Raw genomic sequence first — 14,578 nt, 5'->3', positions numbered from 1 at the left:
CAAGTTACAACTGGAGCATCTGAGAGATGATGATGATGGGGCAGTCCAAAAACTAAAACACAAAAAGCTGTTGTCAAAATATGTAGTTAACTGTCACTGGCATGTGGCTCAGAAAGTAGTGTCCTATTGATCACCAGTCAATCAAATGCTGCTTTCCACAATCTTTGGAGTCTGAAAATCACCAGTGTTACATCAAATTTGCCTGACAATATATCCTTTGTGAATAAGGAACAAATGCAACAGAAAATTTAACTGTTTCTTTTCATTAACTTCATCATTATGGAATTTTTAAAAATAAATTTATAGTGTTCCAGTGAAAAAAAAAAGTCTTTCAAGTTTATTGCCACATGTACCAAGATGCAATGACTGAGGTTGTTTTGTGAGACATCCCATTTAGACATCTGAGACACAGTACAAGACAGTAAAAAAGTGGAGAGTTACAGAGATAATACGACAAGCATGGTGGAGGAACTCAGCAGGTTACTCAGCATCCACGGAAAGCAATGGGCAGTCGCCATTTCAGGCCTGAGCCCTTCATCAAAGAATCACTACAGAAAAAGATCAGTTGGTGTTGAGCAAAGGGAGCATAATTTTACTATTTGGGGATCCATTCAGGATAATGGGTGGGAAGGAAAATGTCCTTGAATTTGATGGTGCGTGATCTCACACCAAGTTTGCGGATGATATGAAGACAGGCAGAAGGGCAGGTAGTGTTGAGGAAGCAGGGAGTCTGCAGGCAGGGGACATGGATAGGTGGGGGAAATAGGAAAAGAAACGGCAGATGGAATACACACACATGGTGAAGTGTATGGTCATGCATTTTGGTTGAGGGAATAAAGACATAGACTACAGGGAAAGAATTCAGAAAGCAGAGGTCCAAAGGGACTTAGGAGTCTTTGTGCAGGATTCCCTCAAGGTTAACTTGCAGGTTGAGTCGGTAGTAAGGAAGGCAAATGCAATGTTAGCATTCATTTTGAGAGGACTATAATATAAAAGGAGGATGTAATGCTGAGGCTTTATGCTTCGGCCAGACCACATTCGGTGTATTGTGAGCAGTTTTGGGCCCCATTTCTAAGAAAGCATGTGTTGATATTGGAGAGCATCCAGAGGAGGTTTACAAGAATGATCCTGAGGATGAACATGAACAGCAAATGAATTGTCGCCACTTCAGTTCTGTTCAATGAATTTAACCAATAGTAATTAGTAAACAAAACCATATTAGTAAAGCATTGTTACCTTGGTCTTTGCTCCTTTGCCATCATATGAGGCCTCTTCCATGGGTCTTTGAAGTTCCGTTTGTAAGAGTCAGGCAAAATCTTAGCCACCTCTGCAAAGAGATTCAAGTTTAGAATGCACCAGGAGGTTGCAGCACCTTTAACTTGCCTGTCGCTCTCAACAGTATCAAGGAACGGAAGCCCTCCAGCTTCAGACTGATGAATGAGATGAACAGAGTAGTCGCCATAGGGTTAATAGTGTGAAATGCAAAGTTAATAGGGAATTCACTATATGGTTGTTAATGGAAGCCTATTATGCGGTTAATATGGTAACCACTACAGACCTAATTGGCCAGTCTCTTTGGGGCTAGTGAGATATTTTCTAGTCTAACAGTGAGGTTCACAGTGTTCTAATAATATGATAATAAGTTTATTGTCATCTATTTTACAATGTAAATATGTACCAAAATTCAAGATCCAATTCCTTTATTCTCATGTAATAGTACAGAACGGCAGAAACGAAACTGTCCCTGAACTTGATGGTGCATGATAGGGCGGCAGAGTTGGTGTAGCGGTTAGCACAACGCCTTTACAGCACCAGCAATCGTGACTGGGATTCGAGTCCCGCGCTGTTTTCCTCCGGGGGCTCTGGTTTCCTCCCACCATTTAAAAAACATACTGGGGTGTAGGTTAATTGGGTGTAACACGGACTTGTGGGCTGAAATGGCCTGTTACCGTGTCTGAATTTAAATTTAAGCATGTAGCAGTACTCAAAATTGCCTTAAGGCAGACAAAGTTGCCATTAGTGTCACCCGAGTACAAAAGAAAGAGAGCCCCTTCCAAGTCACTGTGGATTTGCCTCCAACACTCCCACAGTCACTGCAGCCACAAAGTCTCCTGTTCGATCCATCTGCAACCCAAGCTCTAGATCCAAATCTTCGACATGATCAGGAGGCCTTCAGCACTCAGCACCTTCCCAAATCCCAGTTCTGATACCCTGAGGCAGCCCGAGCAGGTCACCCAAATGCAAGCTGCCCGCAGCCAGTGTGGGTCCTACTGCCATAGTCACCATACTGTAAGTCCATCTTCTCTGCTTCTCTTCCTCAATGGGGTGGCGGGGTGGGGGGGGTGGTGTTCTCCCCATTTCTCGTGCCCTGCACTGATCCACTGCTCCCTGATTCTGCAACCCCTGGTTGAAGTTGCACAGTCCTCACAGTTGCTAGATTTTAGCTTAAAATCACCATCAGATCCTCTAACAAGCCGTTTGCTGCCTGTAGAGAGCCGTCGGCATTAAGACCAGGGGGTTGAAACCTTTGGACAGTGCAGTGTCTCTGCTCTCTGCTCTCTCAGGTCTGCACCAGCAGCAGGGCTACTATTTCACCAGCTTCACCATTACCAACGTTAATGAGGGGTTTTTACTTGCTGAAGCCAGATACTTTGTGAAATAAAACAACAGTATACAATAAATTACATTAAAATTAGATAATTGATACAAAAGAATTAAAAAGTAGTGTTACAAAAGCGCAGACAGTCCTTTTTGTGGTCTAGGATCAATCCTTCAGTAGTGCAACAAGGGGATTACATTAAATTTTTAAAAGATGATAGATACAAAAGATAGATAGATAATAAATATTCACATTTACCATAGTTCAGGGGTGGCCAAATCGTAGCTCATGAGCCACATGCGGCTCTTTGACATATAATGTGCGGCTCATGGAAAAATATTTGCTGACGCAAGAATCGTACGAGCCGGTGCTCACAATGGTAGTTTTAGAGGACATGGCTAGTGATTGAAAATATTCAGTATGTTTACCATACATACGCGACCCCTTATTTTTGGCCCCGGCCGCCCACCCTTCTCAGTTCCCAACACCCCAACCATGAACTCTCATCTAGGCCCCAGCCACCTGCCCATCCAAGCTTCCAGTGCCCTCAATGATGCATGTACTTACCGTAGTCAAAAGTGAACCCCAAAAGTTTTACCCTCAAAACTGGTCCACAAAATTCAACTATTATACAAGTATATAAAGTATGTTTACATTTTGATTATTGAAACTAATACAATTAGCAGTTTAAAAACTACATACATGAATAAATATTATTACATACATGTATTCCTTAACATTCATATAAAATTTTGTAACAAAATGTGCATGTAAAAGTAAAAACGAGCATATAATATTTTTTCATGTCTGCGGCTCTCAAACATCTGAGGTTTATCATTTATGGTTTTATGTTCAGCAAGTTTCGCCATCCCTGCTATAGTGCAAGAATAAAAAATAATGTTATAAGAGTGCAGACAGTCCTTTTTGCAACCATGGATCTGTGCTCAAGATGATGGTGCCTTCCTAGGCAGTGGCTACGAAGGGTTGCAGATTCCAGGGAGCAGTGGACCAGCACAGGGCACCAGAAGCGGGGAGAACACCCACTGTTGAGAAGGAGAACCACGGGACCGTGACTAGAGCAGCACAACAGCGAGGAATTCACGCAGGCTGCAGGCGGTTGGTGACCTGCGCGGGCTGCAGGCGGTTGAGGACTGGCTCGTGGGAACCAGGTATCAGAACCTGGATTTGAGAGGGTGCTGAGGGCACTAATCCCTTCTAATCATCAACAATCCACTTGTACTAATCCTACATTTGATGACCTAAAATAACCTTATTTTTAATTTTTCCCACATTCCCATCAACTTCCCCCAGATTCTCCCACTCTCTGACACACTTGGGGCAATTTATAGTGGCCAGTCCATACTAAGCACCCAGAGGAAACCTAGGTGCTCACATGGAGAAAGCGCAGACTCTGCCACGAGAACACTGGAGGTCAGAATGGTCCCTGGGTCTCTGGTCCTGAGGTAGTGGATATACCAGTTGTGCCACTGTGCTTGCCATGTTGGATACAGGAAAAAGATGTGCACTTGTCATGGATAAACTGTAATCTGATTGAAGGGGAGAAGAGCTTTGATGGACCAATTTAAGTCAGGTTGGTGGTGCTCATCTCTTACTTGGTGAATATTTCTAAATGATCATATCGTTGACCTGTAGACATGCTATGTTAAAAATCAATTAATGGATGGAAGAGGGTACTGTACCTTTAACTGAGTGGCATCGGTCAGGGTGATGTTCGAAGCAACCCCGACGTTGCTTCAAGTTGGGGCATGGTGCTCCTCCATTCCTAGGTGGGATGGTGACAAGCCTCACTCTCTCTCTGCTCCCAACACCACACCAGGAGCTGCATTCTGTCCAGGAGCCCCAGTGACCCACTGTACAGTCAATGGCTGCAAGAAATCAGGAGAGAGATAGCTGTCAGCTCAACTGGTTTACAAGAAGCACCAGATTACACTTAATTGATGGCAATTTCACCCGCTCTTTGCACGCCCCAGATTCCTCATCCAACATACTGTAAGATCAAGAAGAACTGTAATCTTTCACAGGTTTCAAATGCAAGACCAAGATTTCTTATCTCTCCATGTCCCTTCAATTCCTCAATTTCCGTCTGCTCTTCCTGTGTTACTATAAGAAACTCATCAACCTTGAAAAAGTTGCCCACAAACTTACTGACCAGTTCACAATACCAGCTTTAATTAAACCCAAGGCACTCTGAGATATTACCAGGTTCAATTTGCCATTAGATGAGGAGATATGAGGATGATAACCAAAAGCATGTTCAAAGAGTTAGGTTTGTCGAGGCAAATAGGAGACTGCAGGTGCGCTGGAGCATCACAGAACACACAACACCCTGCAACAGCAAGGACCTCCCTGTGTCCAACCACTCTAATTGGACATTGTTTCCTACTGACATGTCTGCCCATGGTCTCATGTACTGCCAAATTGAGGCCACCTGCAAATTAGAGGAACAATTCCATCTCAGCACTTTCCAACCAGACAGAATCAATATCAACTTCCCTGATTTCCATTAAACTCCCTCCGCCGGTCACTCTCTTTCCCTACCCCTCTGTCTCCCTTCCTCCAGCTCCCCACCCCCTTCCCTTCTCCTACCAGAGAGCTATCCTTCTTAGCTCTCTGTCCTCTCCCCATCACTTCTCAGCTTTTTTCTCTTCTACCTTCCCACCTGTATCCGTCAATAACCTCTTACCTGTTAGCCTGTGCTCCCCCTCACCCACCCCCCACCTTTTTTATTCAGGCATCTGCCTGATTTTCAACATTCCTGATGAAGGGCTAAGGACCAAAATGAAGATTACCTGTTACTTCCTATGGATGCTGCATAACCTGCTGAATTTCCCCAGCACTTTTGTCCACCGAAACACCACGCATAATGCGGGAGGAACTCAGCAGATAAGCAGCATCCATAGAGTCAATGGAGAGTCAGCGTTCTGGATGAAAACCCTTCATTGGGACTGGAAAGAAAGAGAGCAGAAGATTAAAGGCCACTGCAGAGCAGCACAAAGAGAGACTGGGAGCCAGGGGATGTTTGAAGAGGCAATTCCAAAGCAAAGGATCTTATTAACTGAAGGCACCACTGCCAGTGAGAGAGTGATTCAATTCCAGCAGGTGAAGCTGGAGTTCTGAAAGGTTGCAGGGCTAGAGAAGGGTACGCCACAAGAAGATTTGATAACCATGTGAGTTTTATAATCAATGGATTTCTGGACAGCACATAAATCCAGATACGAAAATTTGGAAATACATTGAGGTCCTTGATAAAATTGCGGTCAGAAGTATAATCAAACTATTTAATAATAACACCAATGGAAGCCAAGATGGATAAGGGCATTGTACAGCAAATATTAGTTCCCTGAGCAAAGCAGAGGGAATAATTGAAGCAACTTCTCCCCCAAGAATGTTTAGTGATTTCTCCAGAAAAATACAGTGAGTGAAAGATGGCTCACATACATTAAATTAACCTCAGAAGTATAATCATCATTCTTGACTTGTCCAATCACTGCAGTACTGGCTGCCTATAACATTGTCAAGAGCCAATAGAGTTGCTGCTTCTAAGTTATAACTTCTTCTGAACAAAGTCAATTTTGTGTTTTCTTTGGGGTTTTCTTTAACCCCTTTAATTCTATTTCCTTAATTAAGATGTCACTTAAGACTTATGTTTCTGAACAAGATTTGGGTCACTTACTGAAAATATTTCCTTCTTTCTGTGGGAGTTGTTATGTCTCTGTGTTACTTGAGAGGCTTTTTAAATAACTTAGAGATGCAAGATTCAAATAACAAAAGAGATTTTACTTACTAATGCCTTCCACCATCTCAGGAAACTGTTCAGGCACACACACACACACACTTGTATACATATACATACACCCCTCAGTGGTGCACTACAGTTACTACAGTGAGAAGGGTGTATTCTTACACTGTTACAAAATAGTTCACATTATCCTGAGTATGTAACATTCAACCTTCTCAAAATAATGAAAAAATGAGTGTTCTTTATCACTTTCTTTCCAGTGGAACTTAATTAACTGAACTTGTATGCTAATTTATTTACACAATTATTTTTAAATAGTTCTTATCGATATCGCACTGGTGTCAGTATGTTCCTTCACCATCTTGTGGATTTGGCTGTGACTGTTGGGCTCTTTGTTGCTGGTACACGTGTAGGTGATGGAGCTTGTTGTGCTTCGCCTGACAAATGCTGTGCTGATGTTTCATTATTAGTGGTTGTGGTCTCTTCACTTGATACCTCACTTGATATTGGTGTTGCAGACTTTGCTGGTATTAAAGTTTTCTGGTTCATCATATTTTGTGTCGACCGCATGTGAATGCTGTTCCTCTTCAGCTGATTGCCAGAGGCTGTCTCGACAATGCATGATCTTGGTGTCTCAGCCTCTATGATGACCTTTGCTAGGTTTTCAATATTGGCTCTTGAATATGCACATGATGCCCTCTGAAGAGTTCTGGCAATGTTTGTACATGTTTGCTATAATGCTGGCATCCTTCTTCTTGCACGTCAGCCAGTCTTCTTCTGGTTTCTTACTGGTCTTCTAGAGGGTGTATTTTGCTTGGCAAACTTGTTTTATATCTCCTGCCATTTAGAAGTTCTGCTGAGGACTTCATCTCAGCCCTTAAAGGTATTGCTCATAATGATAGAAGAGCTGGGTATGGGTCTTATTTTGTTTCACAGTGCATAACAATCATCTCTTTTTGTTGTGTGTTTCTGTTGATCCTTTTGGATATCTTCTTCATCTGGATCTCATAATTGACAGAGATCAATTGCAATTCCTAATAGCTATCCAGACGTAGAATTGCTGGTCCATCTGCATCTACCACATAAAACGTGCAGAGGATGTTATTTCCCTTATGGCAGCCACTGATCTTAGCTCTCCCTAGCTACTTGATCATGGGTCCACCATAGGCCGTTAATGTGACATTTGCTGTTTCTAATGCACCATATTTTGGATACCCTTTTATTATGTTCTCTGGGAACATGAGTGGAAGGATGTTGCTTTGTGATCCAGTATCCAGCTTCACCTTTAGGTTAAATATCATAGGCTTGTTCTAGATTGTTCTCCGCATTTGGATCCTTGTGCACAACTCTCTTCCTTCTTTCATCTCACCTGACATCTCATGAAAGTGTATGGATTCCATGTCCAGTATCTGGGTGTCGGAGTCCTCATTGTTGCTTCCCTTTATGTGGTGGATCTTCTTCTTCTCTTTTTTCTTCACTGGTATTACTGGTTTTTATCATACCAGATTTGCATATCTTCGCCCAGTGGTTTGCTTTACCACAGACTCTACATTCAGAACTGTAAGCGGGGCATTTGTTTCGGTCATTGAAGGTCTTGGGGGGGGTTTGCAATTTTTTGACTGTGTTCTTTATAACATCAACCCTTCCTTTTCTTTGCTCTGGGTGGGTCTGCATAGACCTTCAGCCAGCTTCAAGCTATTCTTCCCTATACGAGGCTTTTTCACTTAAGGATGGGCACTCCCCCATATTAGTTGATCATCTAATCTTTCCTCTGTATCCTTAAATCTGCATTTTGCTGCAACAATTTTTAGTCTAGTGAGGAAGTTATCAACAGTTTCATCAGTCTCTTGCATTAAGCCTTGAAATTTAGCATTTAATTCTCTGATTAGACCTGGGTTCAAGGTGAGAAGCAAACTTTGCAAATATCTGCTCTGGGTCATTTTTCTCCACCTCTGTAAGCTCCCAGCTATTAAATAACTCAAGGCCTCGCTCCCCTGTCTAGAAAAGTATATAACTGACCTTCTCCTCTGCTGTTGCATTTTTAAAATAGCTTTTGAATGACAAATTTCACTTCTGCTGAAACTTTTTAAACGATTCAACAATGTCTTCAGCTTCCCTGTCGATCACTGAGGGAACTGCTGTTGCTCCAGCCATTTTTTCCAGTATTTTTTTAAAATCTTCTTCCCCTTCATATTTCATTGACTTACAATCAATTGTATGGCTTTATTCTTGTTCTCTTATACCGCTGCCACTATGTTATGTCTCTGTGTTACTTGAGAGGTTTCTTAAATAACTTAGAGATGCAAGATTTAAATAACAAAAGAGATTTTATTTACTGATGCCTTCCACCATCTTAGGAAACTGTTCACACACACACCTAAACATATACATACGCCCCACAGTGGTGCACTCCAGTTACTACAGGAAGAAGGGTGTATTCTTACGCGGTGACCAAATAGTTCACATTATCCTGACTATATAACAGGATTTATTTTTACTTTGTTTGATAATGAATCCACAAAACTGGCTGAGATCATTTACGATATACACATATTATTACTCTTGAAGTAGGCTCCACTTGCCACAGGGTCAGGGTGAAAGGGAAACACATTTTCACCATGGCGAAACACTATTTGAGTTAAGCACTGGTAGGACTTGCTGTAATAAAAACTTGTCTGCAGGGATAAGGAAGATCCTCAAATCTAACGGCAGATTTTATATTCTTCTGGACATCTTCAAAGATTGGCTTTTACTGAAAAATAAACCTGTTATGTACATCACCAGCTTAGAGAGATGTGAGATAATGAAAATGAAGACTATATAGTTTCAGAACTCTAGAGATATGAAGTAAAGGTCTCCTCAGGAAAAGAAGAATCAAGTAAGCTTATGGTATTGATCGGTTGAATATTTCTTAATTCAGGACACATAGAAGGTGTGTCTAACTTGACAAAGGGACCAAGCCCGTTGGTTTCCCTTTACTTCTTATAGATGCTGCATGACCAGCTGAGTTTTTCCAGCACATTTGTGTACTGCAGTCGACCGCAGCATCTGCAGATTTTCTTCTTTAACTACACACAGAAGGTGCATTGAAATACTAGTTGTATAACCCATATTTATTCTAAACTCTGCTGCCTGGGTCCTGATTTGGATCAAGGTTGCAAGTTTAAAATTCCCAGTCTTGTTTTTAAATCCCTCCACAATCTCACCTCTCTGTACTGTCCTCCAGCCCCACCACAATCTTCCAAAATCTCTCATCTCTTCCAATTCTACATGCTTGAGGCAGTCCCCGAATTTGCATCATTCCAACTCTGAACACTGAGTTCAGGAGCCTCTGTGCTCTGAAATTCCCTCCATAAATCATTCCACCTCTGATCAGGGGTCTCAATGAATTAACCTCTCCACCTCTTTACCCTCTTTTGGGAGTACCTTCAAAACAACAGGGGATAGCCACCTAAAAATTTCATGCATAAAATCAATCACAGTCCACTCAGCAATCGGTTCATTAACCAAATGTGAAATCCAGATGTACATCTTCTCATGTGCTTTGGTTTCAAATATGCTTGGATAATTCTCCTCTCAATTTTACTTTTTTGAAGGGGCAATGCAAATATAAGCCTTCATTCCCAGTGACATTAGTCACACATGTAATGTAGAACATTCAGAAAAACTGAGCTTCCATTCAATACTAATTTGTACAAGTCCAGGAACCCTCCTTCTCCATGCAGTGGCCATTTCAGAGGGTGGCCAAGCTTCAGAGAGGTATAGTTTGAGAACCACTTCAGAACCATCATCCAGCTGATACTCCCAGTATAGTGTTGAGGGAATGTCATCTTCCAGTTGGTCTCATTCGTTCTCTCAAGTGGAAGTGAACGGTTCTGCGGTGCTACCTTGGACAGCAAGGGCATTTAGCAACAATTTATCTTTTAGTCGACTTTACTAAAACAGTCGATTCTCACTTTGTTGCAAGGTGACTGCGCAGAAACTGACTTCCATTTGTGAAATAACAGGGGCTCCACTGGCTACAAAGCAGCTTTGGGTGCCTAAGGTTACAAAAGGCATTAGATTTTTCCAAATTTTAACAATGCGGCACTTTCTGGCCGCTGAAAACCCATGCCGCCCAATCATACCCGATTCACCCACTGACACTGTACATTTTTTTGGAGTGTGGGAGGAAACTGGAGCACCTGGGGAAAACTCATGCAGGGTTATGGAGAGAAAGTATAAACTCCTTACAGAGAGTATCAAAAAAATGCAGATTTTCCTTGCCTTCTTGAATAAGCCTATTTGTGGAATTACGCCGTCTGAGATTGCTAATGGAGATTTTCAGCTTAAATGTGGAGCAAAGACCCAGACTCCCTTGTTCGCAACAGTTTTACTTTAAAGTAAAGCAAAGAGTATCTCTGGAAGTATCACATCTTTGTGTTATTTAATAAAAACCTGGGGGGGGTGGAATGAAGCAGTTAAGCTCTTTGCATTATATTTCCTTCGGAAATGGTATTGTTTTTCTCTCCCACACAGCTGCACTTTAATCACTTAAAGACCACCACAACATACTTCCACTTCTGTCATTCACCAGTTGGTGGTAGGTTCCCGAGTTGGGATGGGTGTGAAGGGGAGAGTGGCTGGGGTGTGTGGGAACGGTGGGACTGAATGACTGTGGTCAGGCGTTATGTTTCCCCTGCTGTTTATTTCCTGACACATCCCTGTTAGTTTGTTATTTCTGACTCTTAAGCTCCATGAGGCCTTGATACATGTCAAAGCTCTGATTAGCTTGAACAAATGTTTTCTTTCCCTGGGAATGGAGTGGGATCTCTGAGGACAGAAGGGGCTAACAATATTTCTAGTGCCTGTGAGACTCTGGTCATTTTCCTTTAACATAGTACACTACAGGAGCAGGCCAAACATGAGGCCCAATTAAATGAAATCTCTTCTGCAGTATATGATCTCTGTCCCTCTATTCCTTATGTAATCCTGTAATCCTTCCTTACAGAAGCTTCCTAAACATTCTGTTGTGTCTGCTTTCAGCACTTCTCCTGGCAACACATTGCAGGCACCCACACTCTGTGTGTAAAAAAAAATTGCCTGCGCATCTCCTTTACCCCTCCCTCCCCCCACCCCCACCACTTTAAATGCACGTCCTCTAATGTTTGACTTTTTTACCCTTGCAAAAAGATTCTGACTGTCTACCCTATCTATGCTGCTTATAACTTTACAAACTTATCAGGTCTTTCTTCAGCCTCTGATGCTTCAGAGAAAACAGCCAAGTTCGTCCACAATGCAATACACAAAAGTGCTGGAGAAACTCAGCAGGTCATGCAGCATCTACAGGAAGTAAAAGGTGACCATCGTTTTGGGACTGAGCTCTTCACTGATGTATGAGGGAAAAATCAGACAGGCAAATGAAGAAAAAGGTGAGGGGGGTAGGAGAGGAAACGAGAGAGGAAGGGATAAGCACAGGATAACAGGTGAGAAGTCTTAGGCAGCTACAGGTGGGTGGGCAGAAGAAAATAAAAGCTGAATGGGAGGGGGTCACTCCCTGAATGGAGGAGGAAGGGATTGCGTGAGGACCTCAAGGGAGGGATATGAGGGAGAAGGAAAGTTAGGAACTCTAAGGAGGGGTTTAACAGAAACTGGAGGAGTCGATGTTATTGCCATTTGGAGAGTTTCCAGATGGAATATTAGGTGTTGTTCCTCCAATTTGCAGGTTGCGACAGTTTAGCAGTGCATGAAGCTATAGATAGTGTGAGAAGGGTGTGTGGAATTAAAATGGTTGCAGTGTACAAAGCGAAGATGCTCAACAATGCGATCTCCCAGTCTGCATCCAGTCTCTCCGATGTAGAGAATCACAAGTGAATTATTGCTTCTCTTAGGGTCCCAAATGGTGGTGAGAGAGGAGGAGTGGGCACAAGTGTAGGTACCGAGGGGGTGAAAGGTGGAAAGGATGAGTTTGTCCAACCTCTTCCCCTTGATCAAATCCAGGGATCAGCATCCGAGGTTAGCACAAATCAACCCCTTGGTCTGCACATGTTAATGTTACAAATGCCCCCAGCAACTTCCTGAAGTGTAGGGTCCAGAGATTATTCCTATTGATCGTGTAGCTGGCTTAGGGCTGTCCTGGAGGTCTAGTCCTTTAAAATTGCCTTGTGATCTTAAGAAACTGGAAATAAAATGCAAAAACCTTTCTATTTTGTCCCAGCCAAAACTGGCAAGTTCTCAAATTAAAACTATTTAGAGGTGCTAATGTTTTAAAATGTATAGTTTGATCTTTTGTGATCCCAGTCTTGTCTGCCAAGGGGTTCCAATGAAGTATCTTACATGGAAGTCTTTCATCAAATTCACTTCTCATTTGTCATCTAATTGCTAATTCTGTTTACAGAGCAGCTGAGAGTGCGAGAGAAGAGGTTAGAGGTTATTCTGCAACTCATTTGTCCGCTGTTGTAATTGGGCATTGTGGTATGTTTGAAGTCGTCTGTCACACCACTAGGACACTGGGCCACAGCTGCAACTCCTCAGCGTGATGGCTCCAGTTTGGTAAATGCTTTGTGTGTTTCCCGTCAATCCTACTATCCTGTATCCTTCCAACAAGTGGTTCAGAGGATATTTTAATGTAAAAGGCAAATCACGACACCATCCCAGGCTCTCAGCCAGCAACCCTCCACTGCAGCATCTTCCTGCTTTCCTTTGCCAATTTCAACAAATTGAGGTACCACGTTGACACCTTTGGCAAATGTAAGTGAGAGATGGGGTGGATGAGCGACCAGACCATTAGATTTCTAGAAGGAGGTGGGATTTGGTCCCAGTGAGTTTCAGGCCAGGTAACTCTTTGAAAATGAACGTGGGTATCCATAGGATGGAAGGTGCATTCATACACATGGCTGAAGTGTGTGAAACATCCCAAGTGTTTCAGAGGAACGGCTACATAACAATGAAAGGGATCAATGTTTTTTGAGGGTTGACGCTGCTTTTAATGGCATGACTCAGGACCCTCAAGACCTGCACCCTATGCACATCAATTCGATCATAGGTTCTCATCATAGATCATAGAATAATACAGCAAAGGGGAGCAGGCTGTTCAGCCCACATTCCTGTGTCGAACATTATGCCCAAGTCAAAATAAAACTCTGCTGCCTGCACATGACCCCGTCCCTCCATTTCCTGTATATTTGTGAGTCTACCTCAAGCCTCTTAAACTCTTCTATTGCATCTGCTTCCACCACTACTCCTGGCAGCCGGTTCCAGGCACCCACCACTCTCCTTCAAACTTCCCCACCCCCACCCTGCATCACCTTAAACACTTGTCCTCTTGTATGTGACATTTTTACCCTGGGAAAAAGATTCTGACGGTTGAGTTTATTGATGCCTTGGATTGACAAACTTGGATCACGTGCAAGCAGCAGAGTTTTCGTTCGATTTTGGCATTGTGTCGGGAGCAGACATGTGGGTTGAAGGACCTGTTCCTTTGTTGTACCAGCCCACATTCTATGTACTGAAGGGCCTGTTAATTTGCTGTACTGGCCCACGTTCTATGTTCTGAAGGGTCTGTTACTTTGCTGTACTGGCCCACGTTCTATGTTCTGAAGGGTCTGTTACTTTGCTGTACTGGCCCACGTTCTATGTTCTGAAGGGTCTGTTACTTTGCTGTACTGGCCCACGTTCTATGTTCTGAAGGGTCTGTTACTTTGCTGTACCGGCCCACGTTCTATGTACTGAAGGGTCTGTTACTTTGCTGTACTGGCCCACGTTCTATGTTCTGAAGGGTTGTTACTTTGCTGTTCCGGCCCACGTTCTATGTTCTGAAGGGTCTGTTACTTTGCTGTACTGGCCCACGTTCTATGTTCTGAAGGGTCTGTTACTTTGCTGTACCGGCCCACGTTCTATGTTCTGAAGGGTCTGTTAGTTTGCTGTACCGGCCCACGTTCTATGTTCTGAAGGGTCTGTTACTTTGCTGTACTGGCCCACGTTCTATGTTCTGAAGGGTCTGTTACTTTGCTGTACGGGCCCACGTTCTATGTACTGAAGGGTCTGTTACTTTGCTGTACCGGCCCACGTTCTATGTTCTGAAGGGTCTGTTACTTTGCTGTTCCGGCCCACGTTCTATGTTCTGAAGGGTCTGTTACTTTGCTGTACCGGCCCACGTTCTATGTTCTGAAGGGTCTGTTACTTTGCTGTACTGGCCCACGTTCTATGTTCTGAAGGGTCTGTTACTTTGCTGTACCGGC

General features: G+C 43.0%; 1 protein-coding gene across 1 annotated transcript in view; it reads right to left on the bottom strand.

The window, feature by feature from the left end:
- LOC138761060 (somatomedin-B and thrombospondin type-1 domain-containing protein) overlaps nucleotides 1-14,578 on the bottom strand; it is a 72,777-nt gene that overhangs the window by 8,690 nt on the left and 49,509 nt on the right. The window contains exons 2-3 of the mRNA XM_069932622.1: nucleotides 4,300-4,485; nucleotides 1,237-1,327 (exon numbers count right to left, since the gene is read on the bottom strand). Of these exons, the coding sequence (XP_069788723.1) occupies nucleotides 1,237-1,327; nucleotides 4,300-4,485 (277 nt within the window). The remainder of the gene's footprint in view (nucleotides 1-1,236; nucleotides 1,328-4,299; nucleotides 4,486-14,578) is intronic.

This window comes from Narcine bancroftii, chromosome 4 (assembly GCF_036971445.1).
Source record: "Narcine bancroftii isolate sNarBan1 chromosome 4, sNarBan1.hap1, whole genome shotgun sequence".
Lineage (NCBI taxonomy): Eukaryota > Metazoa > Chordata > Chondrichthyes > Torpediniformes > Narcinidae > Narcine > Narcine bancroftii.
Note: the sequence above shows the minus strand (reverse complement) of the source record. Positions and strands in the feature narration are given on the sequence as shown.